At 51.5% G+C, this 17,732-nt stretch overlaps 1 protein-coding gene across 11 annotated transcripts in view; it reads right to left on the bottom strand.

Moving 5' to 3' along the window:
* ITGAE (integrin subunit alpha E) overlaps window positions 1–17,732 on the bottom strand; it is a 77,013-nt gene that overhangs the window by 26,542 nt on the left and 32,739 nt on the right. For 8 of the 11 annotated variants that reach the window (XM_025851513.2, XM_073890211.1, XM_073890212.1 and 5 more), the window contains exons 3-16: window positions 11,436–11,527; window positions 10,118–10,185; window positions 9,623–9,740; window positions 9,286–9,414; window positions 8,751–8,866; window positions 7,957–8,108; window positions 6,617–6,770; window positions 5,900–6,050; window positions 5,335–5,402; window positions 4,433–4,568; window positions 3,686–3,828; window positions 3,193–3,333; window positions 2,344–2,577; window positions 1,246–1,376 (exon numbers count right to left, since the gene is read on the bottom strand). In XM_025851513.2, the coding sequence (XP_025707298.1) occupies window positions 1,246–1,376; window positions 2,344–2,577; window positions 3,193–3,333; window positions 3,686–3,828; window positions 4,433–4,568; window positions 5,335–5,402; window positions 5,900–6,050; window positions 6,617–6,770; window positions 7,957–8,108; window positions 8,751–8,866; window positions 9,286–9,414; window positions 9,623–9,740; window positions 10,118–10,185; window positions 11,436–11,527 (1,833 nt within the window). Of the gene's footprint in view, window positions 1–1,245; window positions 1,377–2,343; window positions 2,578–3,192; window positions 3,334–3,685; window positions 3,829–4,432; window positions 4,569–5,334; window positions 5,403–5,899; window positions 6,051–6,616; window positions 6,771–7,956; window positions 8,109–8,750; window positions 8,867–9,285; window positions 9,415–9,622; window positions 9,741–10,117; window positions 10,186–11,435; window positions 11,528–17,732 lie in introns of those variants that run through there. The other 3 variants (XM_025851514.2, XM_073890213.1, XM_073890214.1) reach the window with 3 other exon arrangements.

Here is a 17,732-nt window from a genome sequence, read left to right as displayed (position 1 = left end):
TTCTGCATTTTCGGGATAGAGTAGGGAAAGAGACAAGTCCCTCCTCTAGTGGGAAAACAGACAATAAGCAAATAAGAAGAAACTATGTACAGGTAATGCTATGATAATAAAATAGGATAAGGTAATAGAGATTGGGGGCTACTTAGGTTGGGTGATCATGGCTGGCCTCACTGATGAGACATTTGAGATGTGTTAACTAGAGCTGAATATAAGGGGACCCTCACTCCCAGCGGAAAGTACAGCTAGTACAAAGGACGTGTGGCAGCAATGAGCTTGATTTGTTTGAGGAACACAGAGGTCAGCATGACTGGAGCACAGTTCGTGAGACAGAGCATAGGAGATGAGGGTGGAGGGGTAGGCAGGGCCAGGCCACGGAGAGGGTGGGCCACTGCAAGGAATTTGGATGTTCCTCTCTAAGTGGGAGCTGTTGAGGGGTTTTAAGCAGCAGAATAAAGGGATTACTCTGGCAGCTGCGTGGAGAATGGAGCATGGGGAGTGGAGGCAGGGAAGAATGCCATAGCAATGGTGGAGGTGAGAGATGACAGCGTCTTGTACGGGGAGGTATTTTGGAGACAAAGCCAACAAAATCTTGTTAATGGGGTGGCAGAAGAAGGAAAGAGGAACCAAGGATGACTCCTAGGTTTTTGTCCTGAACAAATGGTGCCATTGACTGAGCTGGGAAGCATGGGGAAGGGCAGGTTGGGAGAATGAGGAATGGGTGAGAATATGAGGCCCATTTTTAGACATTTTAACTTTGAGATGCCTGACAGTAACAGCCAAGAGGGATGTTCGATAGACGGCCAAGTCTGGAGCTCAGTGGAGGGCACAGGGCAGATAGGTGCTTTGCCAGAGTCTTTACAGCCATGGGATTTGATAATTTACTTAGGGATGGAGCATAGAAGCTCTGAAATTCATATCATCATCAAAATAATAGCCTTCACTGACCACTGTACCAAATACTTTGCAAAGATTCTCTCAATCTTCATAACTCTGTGGGGTAGATGCTAGTGTTATTCCCATTTACGGATGAGAAAATTGGGACTCAGAATACAATAACTTGCCCAAGGGCGCATGGTTAATTGAGAACCGAGGTTCAAAGCCAGATGCACAGATTCCAGAGCTGATGCCCTTAACAAACACATTTACTCCCTCCATCAGTTCCTGGTGTCTTCATGGGGTCACTGAAGGCAGGGCAACTAGGTGAGGCTGGGACTTGGGACCACAGAAGGCAGGGCGAACCCCTACCGGAGCACAGCTGCCCGGCCCAGAGTGCCCACAGTGATGTCAGCAAGGTGGTCACCGGTCAGATCTAAGCCACCAGCCACTGACATGCCGAAGTAGTGGAGTCCTGAGGCGACCGCTGAGGCTTTGATCCGCTGTGGAGGGAGAAACACAAGGCATGGAGGAGGAGAAGGGGAGTCCTTTTGGGTTTTATTCAAATCAGCATGATCAGCTTTGGTCCCCACCCCAGGGAGTCCTCAGCTGAGGAACTGAAAAAAGAAGGGCAAGGTTTCCCAGGGGTAGTGGCATTTGAATGGAGCCCTGAAGGGCAGGTGGGACTTGACATGGGGAGAGCGAGGGAAGCAGGGGGTGGGGAAGAGCAGGGCCATCTGAGAACATAGCTGGGGGCCACTACAGTGGGAACAGAAGGGGATTTGGGTACAAGGAGGCTTGATGAGGGGCTGGGCAGTGAGGTGGGCCTGTCTAATCAGACATGGGAGAAGATGGGGAGAGACAGGAGCCAGGCCGGGAGTGGGAAGGGGAGACAGAATCATTAGGACATGTGTGGGGCATGAGTGGACGGGGTCCAGAGGAGCAGCAGGTCTGGGGGAAGAGGATGCTTTGGGTTAGGCAGCATGAGACTGAGATGCCTGGGGGGCCATCCAGTGCGGTGTTCAGGAGGCAGCTAGACAGAAGTGAGGAGAGAAACTGTGGTCTGAGGTGGGTAAAAGTGCCCACAAAATAGGTAACATGAGAGGCTGGCAATGGAGTCCTGGGGCATGAGAGTTAAGGCATGGAGGAGGTGGGTGGGGGACAGGAGCCAGAGAAGGGACAGAAGGGGAGGAAGGAGAATCTGAGGGAGGTCCATGGTCAGGAATGCCAAAAAAGGGAGATACAGCTAAGGAAATAGACAGATGTTGCCACAACCTCTTACCCCACTGGAAGTGTCTGGGGTGAGGCCCTGGCCTGGAACCTCTGAGGGACTTCTGTGCTTCACTGGGCACTCCTAACCCCTTGGGACCTGCCCGACACTTAGAACTGCAGCTGGCTTGGGCTCAGGCCATCACATATAGGGGAGGTCAGAATCCCAGAGCAGAGGCTGAAGAAAGCCCTGCAGGTTACCTGAGAGGGGCTAGTTGAAAGGCCATCCTGGCGTCCATTGTAGATGTACACGCTGCCAAAGCTGGTGCCATCGACTGCCTCAAAACCCTCCAGGGGGGCCCCAATGGCCACATCTGTGAGGTTATCCTGACTGATATCCCCTATTGTTGCCATGGCAAAGCCAAATCGGACATTAGTGAATCCAGGGTGCCCACTCAGAGTGCATGCCAAGGAGAAGGAACCATTGGAACCATTCTGTAAAGCAAAGAGGCAGCTCAGCCCTCAAGAGAGGGATGCAGCGTGCACACCCATGCCACCCCAGGAGGCATGCTCATTGGACTTGTTTCTGATTCTCTAGTAGAGAGGCTGAGGCTCAGAAAAGGCAACGGACCTCCCCAAGGTTACACAGTGAGTGAGTGGTAAAACTGGGATCCTCCTGCCTTGCAGTTCAGCACCCAGAGCCTGCCCCCTCTGTTCCCACAGTTACGGGTACTGGACTGGCAATTGGGAGGCCTGGGTTCTAGTCTTGGCTCGACCACACACTTGCTATGTAAACTTGAGCTAATCTCAACATTGTTGAGCCTCAGCTTCCTGAGATCAAGTGAGATCATAGACAAAACATGCTTTGTCAACTGTGCAGATCTGTGGGATATTATCATCATCAACATGAGACGATGGGGTGAAGAAAGTGAAAAACCAGAGTACGGGAGGAAAGGTGATGGTGCCCCATTGGCTACCATCCACCCTGAGCACCTCCCCATCGCTGTCCTTCCATGCAAGACAGGACCAGGGTGCTCCCAACCTCCAACACATCTGCACCAGGCTGAGCCGCCACAACCCCAGCAAGCCTGCAAAGACGGAGACTCCCACCTGCTCATTCAGATGGTACACATAGACTCTGCCTTCCTCTCTGTGAATGTGGTAGAATGGAGCCGCCACCAGCAGGAGGTCCGTGGTCCCATCCATGTCAATGTCCACAGGGCACAGCTCAGAGCCAAAATAGGATCCCATCTACAGCCCAGGAGGAACTTAGCGCACAAGGGTGCTGGGGAGGCCTTCCCGATACCCCTCAGCAAGGCCAAATCCCTGCTCCTGCTCTTCCTGACTGCCAGTTTGGGTCATTCCAGATCAACATGTTCACCAGAGTAACAAGAAAGCCTGGGTGAGCGGCTATATCCCCTGCAATGGGGGAAGCCAGCTGACAATCAGACATGCAGAGCTGGGGCAATGGCACTGCATTCTGCCTGAGTTCTGTCCAGGCTGAGTCCATAACCCACTGTGTGCCTCGAAGCCTGTCCCATTCCCTCCAGGGCCACTAGATCCTCCCTCCATAATAACAGGGGCACCCTTCTCCAGCAGGTACCTGCTCTCCCTCCAGCACTGGCACGAAGTTGGTCTCTCTGCCCTGCTTCTGGAGCTCAAATACGGCCCCCCGCTGCTTGTACCGTGGAGCCCCCGCCACATAGGAGAGGCCACAGGTCTTGTGCAGTAGGGCCACTGCGTAACCTGGGACAAGGGGGTTGGTGGTGGTTGTGGTTGGGAGCTCCCATTGGGCCACTCCTTTGACTCCCCCTGCCCACTTTCCCAGCCAGTCCGTCAAAGTAGCCTGGGCAGGGGGGCAGATTTGAAGAAACTATCTTTCTCATCATTTTAAAAACTGTCATCAGGGAGTGCTCGTACTTACCCACTGTGGCTTGTCACACACATGTGCCCCACCACACAGAAGTGATATGCACTCATTATTATATATACAGCTTCATTCAAAATACACTCCTTCACACACATTCACCACCCATGTTCATCACACACACAGTATATGAGGACCAGGGAGAGGGGTGAAGGGTCACTCACCACTACTCTTAATGGTGAGGCCCTGCCTCCTCAGGTAGCTGCCCAGGGCCACCCTGAGCTTCAGTACTGAGGAGGCCCTGTCCTCATCCAGAAGGCCCTAATTCTCAGCCTCAGGGTCCCTAACCAAGGCCTATTGCTCAGTCCATGTGACTGACCAGAGCCTGCCCTAACTAGGAAGCCTCATGCAGTCTGATGCCCAGCCTCAGTGTCCCTCTCTGGGCCCCACCCTCACTCAGGTGGTCTCCAGGCCCCGCCTCACCCAGATAGCTGTACTGTGCATTCTTGGTATCCGCCGCAGTCTGGTTCAGGAAGCGACCCTGGTGGCTGTGCATGTCGTAGAGCAGTGCGCCCCCCGACCAGTTAAAGGCCCCGACAGCACCAAGCAGCACCTGCCCCTACAAGGGACGAGTGTTGGAGGCCATCTGAGGGGGAGGGACCCAGGCCAGCCACAGCAGGGGTGGGGGTACGGGGAGCTGGGGGGCAGGGGTGGAGGGCACGTTTACGTTCAGTGATCACTGACCACCTGGCTAGATACGCAGGAGGAAGATAAGACGGGCAAATACTCGGTTCCTGCCTTGTACCCATGACCCTATCAGGACAACTGTCCCTCCAGTACCGGTCAACCCCAGGACAGAAATCTGACCCAGGCCCCAAATGTTGAGCATTAAAACAAAGTAGGATTGAACAAGACAGAGTTCATGTCCTACTGTACAGGTTGCCTGGCACACAAGGCCCACCTATGTTGAGCAATTTGCTAACCATAATTCCACGTCCATGCAAGGCTGGTGTCCTCACCATGCCTGCATCTTTTCCCATCGCGAGGAACAGTGCCTCTGAGGACAAGTATGAAACTTGGTAGGCAAGTGACCCAAGCCAAAGCCTGTGTTAGTAGTGCATATTAAGGGGGAACTGCTCTATCCCTGGGCACACAGAACAAAACGACCTCCTGTAATAAATATGGCCATTCTTTCATCTACTTCAGTGGTCCAGATTAGGGCAAGCAAGTACAAGTGTTTCCCTTTATCCTAAAAGGGCTGGTTCAGAGGCCTCGTTACAGGAGGGCAGAGCCCTACACTGTGAGCCAGGGGTCCCCAAGTCCCTGGGTATCCCTGGGGCCCCTCCTCTACGGTAAGCCTGCCTGGTGTTGAGTTGGCCACATACCTTATCCAGGATCTGGGCACTGAACCCGATCTGTGCCAGCTGGTAGTGGAGGGCCTCTCCAACCGTGCCTAGAAGCCAAGAAGCCAGTGAGACACTGCTGTGGGCTGAGGTGAAGGGAGAAACCAAGTCAGGTAAGAGCCCAGTTTGATCTCATACCCAGAGGGAATGGCATTCAGAATAATGGGACACACACCAGGCTGAGACTGGAAACCTGGTCCTGCTTTAGTAACTACTGGCAGAGTAAGCTTGGGCAGCTCACTCCCGCTTTCTGGGCCTCAGTTTCCTCATCTGTGAGTTCCTGAGAGTGGGATCCATGCTCCAGTCATCCTTCGTTTTCCAGCATCAGAAGAAGCTTCTCATCAGAGCTTCAGGGGACTCTGGGGAAGTGAGGAGGCCTGGGGGGGACTTTAGGGGGACCATCTTTATAGAGATGGGACAGCTGAGGCTCATAAAAGTCAGGGGAGTTGCCCAGAGAGCCATACGGAGGTAGGACAGGAGTGGGGCCAGAGCACAGGGCTTGGCCTCCTGCCAGATGCTGAGGGGACTTGCCCCGCAGAGGCCTCACCTTCCATCTGAACGATATTCTGCTGCAGTTTGCTCAGCAGTCCATCCAGTGCTGTGTAGTTGGTCACCTTGAAGGCATATCTGTCATCGGGGTCTGAGGCGATCAGCTTCAATTCACTGTAGGTCTTATTATTCTCAAATGCCTTTCCCACCTGCACAGGGGCCCTCGGTCAGTGGATCGGGATCGCGAGAGCAGGCTGGATCCCAGGCCCAGGGAGAGGGCTGAACTCCTCTGCTGGCCTTCAGGGCCCTCCACCCCCTGCCTCTGTTCCCTGCTCCCTGTTCTCCTGCACACACTCCTTCCTTCTCACACCAGGCTCATTCTCCCATGCTGTGCCCTTTGCCTGCAGAGCCCATCCCGCCTCCCCTGCACCCTAGACCAGCTCCTCCTATTTGTCCTCCAAGACTCAGCTTAGCACCATCTCCTCCAGGAACCTTCCCTGATGTCCTTCCTTTGGGATCCCTGCATGTCCACTGCTCTTCCCATCACTGCTGGGCAAGTGAGCTGTGACCACCACTGGGAAACAAGCCCTCTGTGGGAAGACCCAGTATGGAATGGGGGAAGTTCAGGATATAGGGACTGGGAGTAGTTGGTGAGTGTCTGTAAATAGAGCAAGGCTTGAGTAAGCTGTTTACAGAAGCCCCTACCAGGAACCCTGGCTCCTCCCCACCCCAGGCTGCACAGGGTCAGGAGGTGCCCCCAACTCTTGGCTCTTACCCCAATGGCAAAGCGCTCAACACCTTGCATCTTTGGGGAATTGATGACAGTAGTGAGGTTGAGTGGGTCCTCAAATATGTCCCCATCGGTGAGTACCACCATGACCTTGGATGCATTTTTTCTGGAGCCGTGGCTTGGTGTGAAGATGTTGTCTCTAAGTAGGGGACAGTAAATGAGGAGGAGAACTTTGCCAGAGGGATACTGAGCTCTGGAAAATTTTATTCACTGACCTGTTTTAGAATTAGAGAGATTTAAGGAGCCCTCCAAAATGGGGAACAAAAATCCAAAGAGCCCCCCTTTGGCATACAGCAGGGCCAGGTGGAGGGGAGGTTGTGACACGCCTTGCCCCTCACCTCCTCCCATAGAAAGGTTCTGGACAGCACTTCAGTCTACTCTCGTGAATAATAACGATATTAATAATAGTGGCTAATATTTACATAGTACTTATGTGCCAGACACTGTTGTAAGCACTGGATATATTTTAACCCATTTAATCCTCACCAAATCCTATAAGACAAGTACTGTTATTATTCTCATTTTATTTAATTAATTAATTTATTATTTATTTTGAGAGAGAGAGAGAAAGAGAGTGTGCGCTCAGGGGTAGGGGCAGAGGGAAAGAGAATCTGAGGCAGACTCCATGCTGAGCACAGAGCCTGACATGAGCCTCGATCTCAGGACCAAGAGTTGGTCCCTCAATCAACTGAGCCACCCAGATGCCCCTATTTATTCTCATTTTAAAAGTGAGGCATCGGGGGCTCCTGGGTGGTTCAGTCCATTAAGCGTTTTGGCTCAGGTCATAATCTCAGGGTCATGAGATTGCACTCTGCATTGCTCTCCGCATGGGGCATGGAGCCTGCCTAAGATTCTCTTTCTTCCTCTCTCTCTGCCCCTCCTCCAACCTCCCACCCCTGCTCGCAGCACATGTGAGCTCATTCTCTCTCTCTCAAAAAAAAAAGAGAAAAAAAAGAAAAAGTTAGGCAACTGAAGCACAGACAGGTTAGGCAACTCACCCAAGGTCTCTGAAGTACAAAATGGGGCTGGGATTGAACCCAGGCAGCCACGAAGCCCATACCTGTAAGCACTGTGCTCTACTGCTGCTCACAATTGGAGTCTTTGGAAGAATTTTTGGAGGATGTCTTGGGATATCATCCATCAGCCGGGGCTGGATTGAAAGACCTCGCATTCCCCTTAGCCCAGGAAGAGCTAGAACCTGATCCTCTCCTCCTCGCTGCTCTATCCAGACACCTCTCCAGGCATGAGGCCTCAGAGCTTCTGGGCAGGGCCATGAGCCGGCATGTAGTAGGTGCTCAGGGAATTCCCACTGCCCTCGTACTTACAGGACATGCTGCATGGCAGAAGCAGTCTTGGTGACTCTCCCCACTTGAGTGATGTTCTGGACTCTGGCGAGGGAGGCCATCACATCCTGGCTATCCCGAAGATCAAACTCAGTCTGGATCACTTCCCCGTATTGCACCAGGGCAAAGCTGCACTAAAGAGCAGAAGCCAAGGTGGGGAGGAGGTTGGCAGAATCCCCATGCCCAAAGCACCCCCTGACCCTTAGATGGCTCCCCCTGGAAGTAGTAAAAGAATCCATTCATTTCTCCTTGCCTCTAGGCAGGAGGAGATGTTAAAGCAGAGGGAAATCTCTAAGCAAGCAGAGATGGAGGAAGCTATGATAGTAATGGTTCCCAGGGAATCACAGACTTGTCCCTGAAATCATGTCTCTGTGTAGTCCCCCTCCCACATATAGACTATGGGGTTGGTCATGTGACCGGCTTTGGCCAATGGGACATTGGCAAATGTGATACAGTCAGAACCGTGAAAAGTGCATGCATGCATTGGATCTTGCCCTCTTGGAACACTGTAGCCATGAAAAAGTTGGGCTGGCCTGCTGGAGGCACATGGCCCAGACAAGTAAGGCCATCTTAGGCCATCCAGTCAAGCAACAAGATGTCTGCAGCTGCAGGACTAACTGCAGGCAAGACCAGCAGAAGAACCACCCAGCTGAGCCCAGCCTACATAGCTGATCCACAGAACTGTGAGCAAATAAGTGGTTGTTGTTTTGAGGTGGTGTGTTCACAGCAATAGAGAACTGATAGACCATGTGAGTCTACCTCTTAGGGAAGCCCACCTCAAAGCACTTCTCATAGAAGTTCCTCATCATGTTGGAGACGAAGTCTTTGGCTCTCTGGAAGTCTGGGGGGTCAATGCTTCCTGACCCATCCAGGACGATGGCAATCTCAGTGCCTGGTCAGGAGTGAGCATGGGATTTGAGGCAGCAGTGAGGGCAGCATGTACTGCCCTGTGGGGTACCCACCCCATTCAAGCTCTGGGGGCTCAGTTCAGGGAGGAAGTTGGTAAAGTTCCCAAGATTGAAGATTTTGTCTCAGAGGCAGAGAGCCAGAGCCTGCTCACTCTGACTTGCCAAGTGAGTCACTGCCATCGCTCCTGCTCTTTAGGCCTCAGTTTCCCCATCTGTAATATGGAAGAGGGCAGAGCTGGGACTGACCAGGTCTATAGAATCTAGCCATTGCTCCCCATCTTCCAGACCTAGGCACACCTCCCCCCAGAGGCCTCAGAACCTCTGGGCAGGGCTGCTGGAGGTCGCCAGCCTAGGGATCGGCTCTGATGGCCTCTGAGAGCAACCCAGATCTGCCTCTTCTCACCGGCTGCCTCCTCCTCATCATCCTCCTGTGTCTTCAGAGTCCGGCGCCACCTGGCTGGCTTCTCTATGTTGCCTTTCTTGTTCCTGTGGCAGTTTCTGTCATCCACATGTGCACTAGGATCCAGATTTTCTTTAAAAAACGCACATGGAAGAACTCAGAGTCAGACAGCCTCCTTGTTCACCTCCAGGCAGGCCCACACTTAGATCTGCCCTGATTCCCTTCACAGGGGCCTAGGCTTGCCTTGCCCTATGTCCCTCTACATCTGCCATGCCTCTTCTTAGAGACCCGAGGAGATCTCTTCAATGCTGTCCAAGGTCAGTGAGTGTCCAACCCTTACCGAGGTTGGAGAAGTGGACCTGGGTGTGGTTTTGGAAGTTGTTGGATAGTAGGCTGCATGTCCCTGTGAGTTCTGAGCTGAGGCTGTGGGGCTTCCGGGCCAGCACTTGAATGCAGATCTAGGGGAGGGGGGAGAAAGGGAGGGGAAAGCCTAGGTCACCTCCAGCACAGTCCCCCTAATCACAGCTACACCATCACTCCCATGCCAGAACCAAGTTCATCAACCAGGCAGAGGATGTAGGAGTAGTTGGTTCACCCCTCAGCAGGGGGTAGGAGTCATGCTGGGGTCAAAGCTGAGGTTAAGCACCTGGGTCAGTGTGCTGCTCACATGGAGTACCCAGGTCCAAGCCTTGGTCAGTCCTGGGGTTGGTACCAAGGAGATAGCTGGGCTCAGCCCTGAGAATATACCAGTCAGACCGGTATCAACACTGGTCAACCATAGGGTTAGTGCCACCCTCCCTGAAGCCCTCCATTGCCCCACCTCATGCACACTCACCAAAACACTGTGGTGGTTCCGAACAACTGTCACTCCCCGGTACCTTCCCTTTGGGGTGGGGACAATCTCTGAAACAGTTAAGGCCAGGTAAGGAGGGAGGGATGCTGGGAGGCAACTCTTCAGCCAAGGTCAGATGTCACGGGGCCCCATGAAGAACTGTTGGCCATTCGGAGCAGCCTCTAGAAGCTGGTTGAGGGGATTTCAAGTACAGGCCTGGACATGTTCGGGGCAAAGTGGCTATTCCCCAAACTTATTCACTGACTCATTCAACAAATGTCCTGTGATGTCTGCTCTGTGCCTGGCCTCATGCCAGATGGTGATGGGGATCTAGAAATAACTGAGACCTGGGGCTTTTCTTACAGGGGGTCCCAGTCTAGAGGGGCAGGAGGGCAGAGAAGCACTAGCTGGTGGGTGTGTGCAGCACCAGGGAGGTGTGCAAGATGCTAAAGGACTGGCTATAAGGATCAATGAACTCTCTAATCTCAAAGTTCTGTTGTTGGAGAATCTTACTGCCCCCCACCGAGACCCCAGGGTGAACATGTAGCTCACTCATTTCTCTCTATATTGTGGGCCTCAGAAGATGCATTTTCGAGCCATAAGATCACTCAGTTGCCCTGCCAGCCTGCATCCCCTTCTGAAGCAGAGAGTGAGGCTGTTCCACATCGTGTCTCTCACAGAGACAAGGACTCTACCATACACAGTCGAAGGGTCATCAGCAAATGTAGGTCTTGAGCTGGACTGGGCGGGATGGGTAGAGTTGGTTAATGAGTGAATTAGGTCCATTCATTTGTTTCCTCATTTATTCTTTCAAACAGCATTTATTGAGTGTCTACTGTATGCCAGTCCCATGCTAGATGCTAGGATGGCCACAGGTTGGGAGGGGTGGGGTTGGATTCCACTGAGGTGTGTTGAGTTGGGACAGGTTGGGTTTTGGAATCAGAGTTGAGTTTGCCAGCTCTAGATGCATGACCTTAGTCATACTGGCAATCAAAGGACTTCTCTGAGCTATAGCTTCCTCTTTTATAAAATGGTATAATTTTGAGAATTAAAAGTGAACAAAGCACTTAGCACAGTGCCAGGCACATGGTGAGCACTCAATACATTTTAAGTATCATTTTTGTTAGGACTGGGTCTGGAAAGGTGGGCTGGGGATCAGGGTCAGGTTGGGATGGGGTCGAGCATTGAGATAGAAAACCTGCTATTGGTGGTGGAATCTAGGGTAGAGGGACTGGACTAGGTTCAAGTGGACTGGGCCAGATAAGTGGGATTCCTTGGAAGGAGGTCCTAGGAGCATTCCCTGGAGTTGAGGTAGACTTACCTACTCGTTTACAGGAGATCTTATCTTGGATGAGGGAACAACAGTGCAGGAGGCCTGCTTCCCCCTTGGTTTGAGGGCCGGTGACCAGGAGCCTGATTTGGAAAGGTAGACAGCAAAGTTGAGCTGGCCAATGATTCCTTTCTTCTTTCTGCATGCCCAGGCACTGTCTTCCCACTCCCAATCCAGAGGCTCACAGGCTCCCTATCTGGAAAACTAATGGAGGAGGTTCCGACCTGAGGCAGGCAGGCAGACTCCAGCCCAGAATGGCAGATTCTGCATTATGTGGGAGGCATTTGCTCAGCATTTACCTTTACACAGCTCCAGGTGGGAAATGGTTAAATGCACCTGCTCTCTGCTGACTCACCCTGACAGAGATGGGGATGGTATTGATGGTAAATAAAGACTCCCTACTCTTTGGGGTGTGGGGGGGGTAGGTACCAGGAAGCCATCAGCAGGACCGCTGGTTCTGTTGGGGGCAGTGCTGGCTTCCTGGTGGCTGCCAGGGGAACTGCCCGCCCTGGCCTCAGTGATAGTATTTCCTGAGAAGAGCATGTTGGTGCTCTATCCTATGGGTGAGTCAGAAATGGAGGTTTGAAGGGGGGAGCGCCTTAGCCACATTAAGGCAGCCTCCAGAGATATGATTCCCTAAGGCAAACTTTGCCCTCATCCCAAGCCCAGGGAGACAGCAGAGTCCAGTGTCCGCCTAAGCATTCTCATTTTCCATGCTGCCCAGGGAGAACTGGTCTGCTTCAAGGCAGGGAGTGAGCTCCCCATCCTAGGGGTTGGGTTGTGAGTAGGGGGTATTGAGGAAGGGGCCCCGAGGCTGGGCTTGGTAACAGTGAACCAGTTCCAAGATCTTTGTGCTGAGGGCAGCAGGAAGCCATGGAGGACTTTACAATGGGGAATATTAGTCTGTACTTTCAAAAGGTCATGATGCAGCTATGGTGGGTTGGGTGGCAGGATTGAGGTACCACCTCCACTTCCTCACTTCCTATCACTCTATTATAATTATGAAATAGATCATTTACTTATCTCCATGGATTAAGAATAATAATAAAGTCTACACCTGTGTATATGCCCCCAACCCCCAGCTTAACCCACCCCAAGCTGATTCTACCTTCTGATACGGCTACTGTCGAGGTTAACAGTGGTCCCCACACTGCCAAATCTAATGGACACCTCTCTGTCCTTATCTTCTTCAACCTCTCAGCAGCCCTGGACATCTGACCATCCCCTCCTTGAAATACTTTCTTCTTGATTTCCCCCCACCTCTCTCAACACTCTTTCTCAGACTCCTTTGTTGGCTTCTTCACTGTCTAACTTCTAACTGTTGCCAGAGCCTTGGGGATTGGTTCTTGTTTTCCTTGCCAGCACATTCTCCCTAGTGATCCCCTCCAATCCCATGGCTTCAGTACACCTGTAAATGCTGAAATTCTGTGGCCCTAGGATCCCTCCACCAGAAGTCAGGCCAGCATTGCTGTAGGAAATAGGAAATAGCTGTAGGAAATGCACCCCCCCAAGATGTCCATGTCCTAATTCCCAGAACCTGTGAATATGCTACTTTTTGTGGCCAAATGGATTTTGTAGGTTTGATTAAGTTATGGATCTTGAAATAAGGGAAATTATCCTGGTTTATCTCGGTGGACCCAATGTAATCACAAGGGTCCTTATAAGAGGAAGGCAAGAGGGTCAGAGTCAGAGAAAGATCTGAAGATGCTACACTGCTGATTTTAAAGATGGAAGAAGAGGTCAAAAGCCAAGGAATGTGGTTAGCCTCTAGAAACTGAAAACGGTAAGGAAACCCATTCTCCCCTGAGCCACCAGAAGAAACACAGCCCTGCTAACACATCTTGATTTTAGCCTATTTAGACCCATTTTGGACTTCTGACTTCCAGAACTGTGAGATAATAAATTTGTGTTGCTTTAAGCCTCTAATTTTGTGGTTGTTACAGCAGCCATAGGAAACAAATGCAATGACTAACTGCCCCGTCTAATTAGACTGACCAAACAGAGCTTGGGGTCTTGTCCTCCCAAGCCTGTGCTTGCCTCCCTCCCTCCCTCCCTTTCTTCCAAGATTTTATTTGTTTATTTGACAGAGAGAGACACAGCAAGAGAGGGAACACAAGCAGGGGGAGTGGGAGAGGGAGAAGCGGGCTTCCTGCTGAGCAGGGAGCCCGATGCGGGGCTCAATCCAAGGACCCTGGGACCATGACCTGAGCCGAAGGCAGCCGCTTAACAACTGAGCCACCCAGGCGCCTCAAGTTTATGCTTTTCCATTTTCCCCAAGGCAATAGATGGTAGCACCAACCACTACATTATAAAGCCTGAAGCCTGGGTGCATCTTTATTTGCTTCATCTTTTCACTCATCCGAGCATCAAGTCCATCAGGAAACCCTATGGATTCTTCCTCCAAATTATACCTACAGAGCATCTCTTTTTTCCATTTCCCCATCACCATCCTGGCCACCAGCATCTTGCCTGGTCTATGATAATAGCCAACTAACTGGTAGTGTTTGTTTTTGAAATTTACCCTTATAGTTTATACCATATCACTCCCCTGCTTCAGTAGCCTCCCATGCGCTTAGAAAAAGAGTCCATACTCCTTGATGCACCCCACAGGGCCTTGCCGGTCTAGCCTCTCTCTGCCTGAGTCCTCCTCTCCCCATTTCTGTTTTGTTTTTTTTTTTTAATGATTTTATTTATTTATTTGAGAGAGAGAGAGTGAGTGAGAAAGAGCATGAGATGGGGAGGATCAGAGGGAGAAGCAGGCTTCCCGCCGAGCAGGAAGCCCAATGTGGGGGTCGATCCCAGGACCCTGGGATCATGACCTGAGCCAAAGGCAGACACTTAACGACTGAGCCACCCAGGAGCCCTCCTCTTCCCATTTCTTTGCTCTCCAAGCTCCAGCTCCACACTGGCTGGCTTCTGTTCCAGCCCCTTCTTTGGACAGCCCCAGTTCTTGCCTGCCCCCAGCCCTCTGCCTTGCTGTGCCTTTTGCCTGGAAGCCTGCCTTTCACTCCCCAAGTCTGGCTCATTTCCATCTCCTGGCCTTGCTTAACTGTCATGTCCTCATAAAGGCTTTCTCCAGCCAGCGCCACCTCACAGCACAGCTACTCTGCTGTATGTCTCCCAGTTTTATTTCCTTTTCAGAACTTGTTATGTCTGATAGTATCCTTTTTACTTGCTTATGTGCTTATTATCTGTCTCCCCCACTAGACCGTAAGTTCCTCAAGGATCACATCTAATCTTGTTGACCATGTTATTTCCAGAGCATGGAAGAATGACTGGCAAAGAGTTAGGGCTCAGTAAATATGGTTAAATATTGACTGAATTACAGCCCAGGAAGCAGGTAAGGGCGCTAATGTGGGGCAGGGCTGAAGAGCAGAGGGGCAGCTCTGTGGGCTCTGCAGCTGAGCTCCCAAAATAGGTCACGGGCTCAGCAACACTGCCTTTGCTCCAGACTCCTCCCCGGGCTGAGCCTCAGCCCTTGGTCTAGCACCGCATTCCCTCTCCCCCATAAAGGTGGGGTCAGAACTAGTCTCCACTCCAAATCATGTTTTGGTGGGGTAGGTCCAGGCCTGGAATAGCCTCAGCTCTCCTTCCTCCCTCAGGCCATTGCCTGAGCTATTTCCTTCCCAACTCCTTTTCCTGCCAACAGTCATCGTAAACACCTGCTCCTCAGGAAGTCTTCCTAAAAGGAACAACTTGACCCCCTCCAAGCCCTCCAGGTAGCCCTGACTACTGGAACCCACCTCTATACTCACCTAGACTGTGAGTTCTCAAGAGACTACCCATATACGGCTGTCCAGGCTGTGAACTGCAGAACCCAAGGTTGCCATTCATATCAAGTCATGCAGTGCTGTGGCCTGGGGCCCAGTCTGAGCTGCCTCTGTTGCCCAACCATTTTACCCCCCATGATGGGTAGTCTCTTGATCTCCAGGTTTGTTGACTGAATGACTGACTAACAATAACCAAACCCACCATCAGCTGACATCCCCAGGGACCCTATTGTACCCTAGGCTAGAAGCAGTCCATCTCCTGCCTTCACCCACCTTTAACCTGGGTCCATTCTGAGTCTAATCCCATACCTCCCAGGAGAAGGCCTTCTTTTTTTTTCCCAAGTTTTTTTTTTTTTTTTTAATTTTATTTATGTATTTGACACAGAGAGGGAGAGCACAAGCAGGGGGAGCAGCAGAGAGAGAGGGAGAAGCAGACTCCCCACAGAGCAGGGAGCCCGACACGCAGCTCGATCCCAGGACCCTGGGAACATGACCTGAGCCGAAGGCAGATGCTTAACGACTGAGCCACCCAGGTACCCCTACCCCAACTTTTATCGTATTTTTTTAGTTTATTTTTTATGGTTTCATTTGCATTTTTATTGAAGTATAATTAACATACAGTGTTATATTCGTTTCAGGTGTGGAAGGCCTTCTTTATGTTCCATTCATTTCACCCTGCGGCAACGACACTCATGCTGCCAGCCCCGGCTGTTCTATTTTAGGGAGAAACAGCACAAGGAAGTGAGAGGGACACATCACCCTTTCACAGGGAGCCCAGCCTTCTCCGCTCTCTGTGGCCCTGAGGAGGCCAGCAGCACATTTCCTGCTCAGCACGGCAGGCACGTGGTCTTGGGCTTCACCATTTGTGGCAGGAACCCAAAGTTCCTTCCACCACATCCTCCTGTGAGCCCCCTCTGCTTCAGCAGGTGTTCAGGGAGGTTTTCATGAGCCCAGCTGGGCTCTCCTTGCACCCTATGGTGGACTCAGAGCCTTCCGCTCCAGGGGCTCCAATCACCTTGGCTTCTAGTCAGGGGGCCTGGAGCTGGAGAGGGTCCTGCTGGGGTACTGGTGGAAGGGGACTGGGCAAGAGATGGTCACAAATAACTGGGATTGACACTTGGCTTTCAGGAGCATGGGGAGCAACCAGAACACTCATGCACTGAAGTTTGGAAAACTAAATGTTGGCTCTATGCATAAGTCCTGATCCAGCAATTCCAATGCTGGGCACATGCCTGATAAAAGGAAGTACACCTGCCCATCAAGAGCAGTATAATTTGTCCAAGGAAATTGGCCAAATGCCCATTGTCAGCACTGTTCACACAATGGAAGACTTAAGAGCAATGAGAATAAGTATCATTGTCTCAGGCAATACCATTTTCAAAATTCACAGACTCTATTGAGGAAGAATAATGGCATGCCTCATTTATAAGTTCAAGAACAAGCAAAACTAATCCAGGGAGGTGGAGATAAGAGCACTGGTTAGCTCTTGGCAGGGGATGTGCCTGGAAGGGAACACCAGGCTAGAGGGGGCTTAGGTGAGGCTGGTAATGTGCTTTTTTTTTTTTTTTTTAAGATTTTATTTATTTATTTGTCAGAGAGAGAGAGAGTGTGCACAAGCAGGGGGAGTGGATGAGGGAGAGGCAGTTTTCCCGCAGAGCAGGGAGCCTGATGTGGGACTCGATCCCAGGACCCTGGGATCATGACCTGAGCTGAAGGCAGATGCTTCACTGACTGAGACACTCAGGCATCCCGAGGCTGGTAATGTTCTGCTTCTTCATTTGGATGCTGCTTACATAGGTGTTTCATTTTGCAAACATTCACTGAGCTACACGCTTATGATGGGGGCATTTTCTGTGTGACAAATGTCCATAAAATTTTACCAAAACAAGAACAACAAAACACACAACAAACACTGACTTTAATTCATCTTCCTGCAGCCAAGAACTTGTTAACAACCTTCTCACCACCCCTTCCTGCTTCAAACCTTTCTGGAGCCTCAAATCCTTGGTGCCTAGGTGGCAAGGCACCACCCACCTCTCCCAGCCTATTGCTCATTGCACTCAGCTTCGATCATTTGACATTTTCTGTTCCTTGACTTTGCTCCCACTGGCTTCCAGGCTTCTGACCACACTGCTCTTGGCTGGGACATCCCCCTCCCCTGCCTTCTCACACTAATTCCTACTCATCTCCTCAGCCCCAGGGTTGATGCGCACCTTGTGACTGAAGGATACACCTGCCTCTATGTCTCCAAAGTACCCTAGACATCCCCACCAGAGCTGCCATCACTCCTCTTGTCATTGCCTGCCTTGTCTGTCTCCTTCATGAGCCAGGGGGCCCCACGAGGGCAGGGACTGTGCCTCTTTCACTATCTTATCCCCGCATTTAGCCTGTGATTGAGTCGATGCTCCATAAATACTTCCTGAATGTATGAATGAATGAACAAACTGACCCTGCCCTTCCCCCTTGCATGGTCACCAGCCTCTTCACTGTACAGGGAGGAAACCACAGTCTAGCAAGG

Source organism: Callorhinus ursinus, unplaced genomic scaffold (assembly GCF_003265705.2).
Source record: "Callorhinus ursinus isolate GAN/ISIS: 27379988/994484 unplaced genomic scaffold, GSC_fseal_2.0 scaffold133, whole genome shotgun sequence".
Lineage (NCBI taxonomy): Eukaryota > Metazoa > Chordata > Mammalia > Carnivora > Otariidae > Callorhinus > Callorhinus ursinus.
Note: the sequence above shows the minus strand (reverse complement) of the source record. Positions and strands in the feature narration are given on the sequence as shown.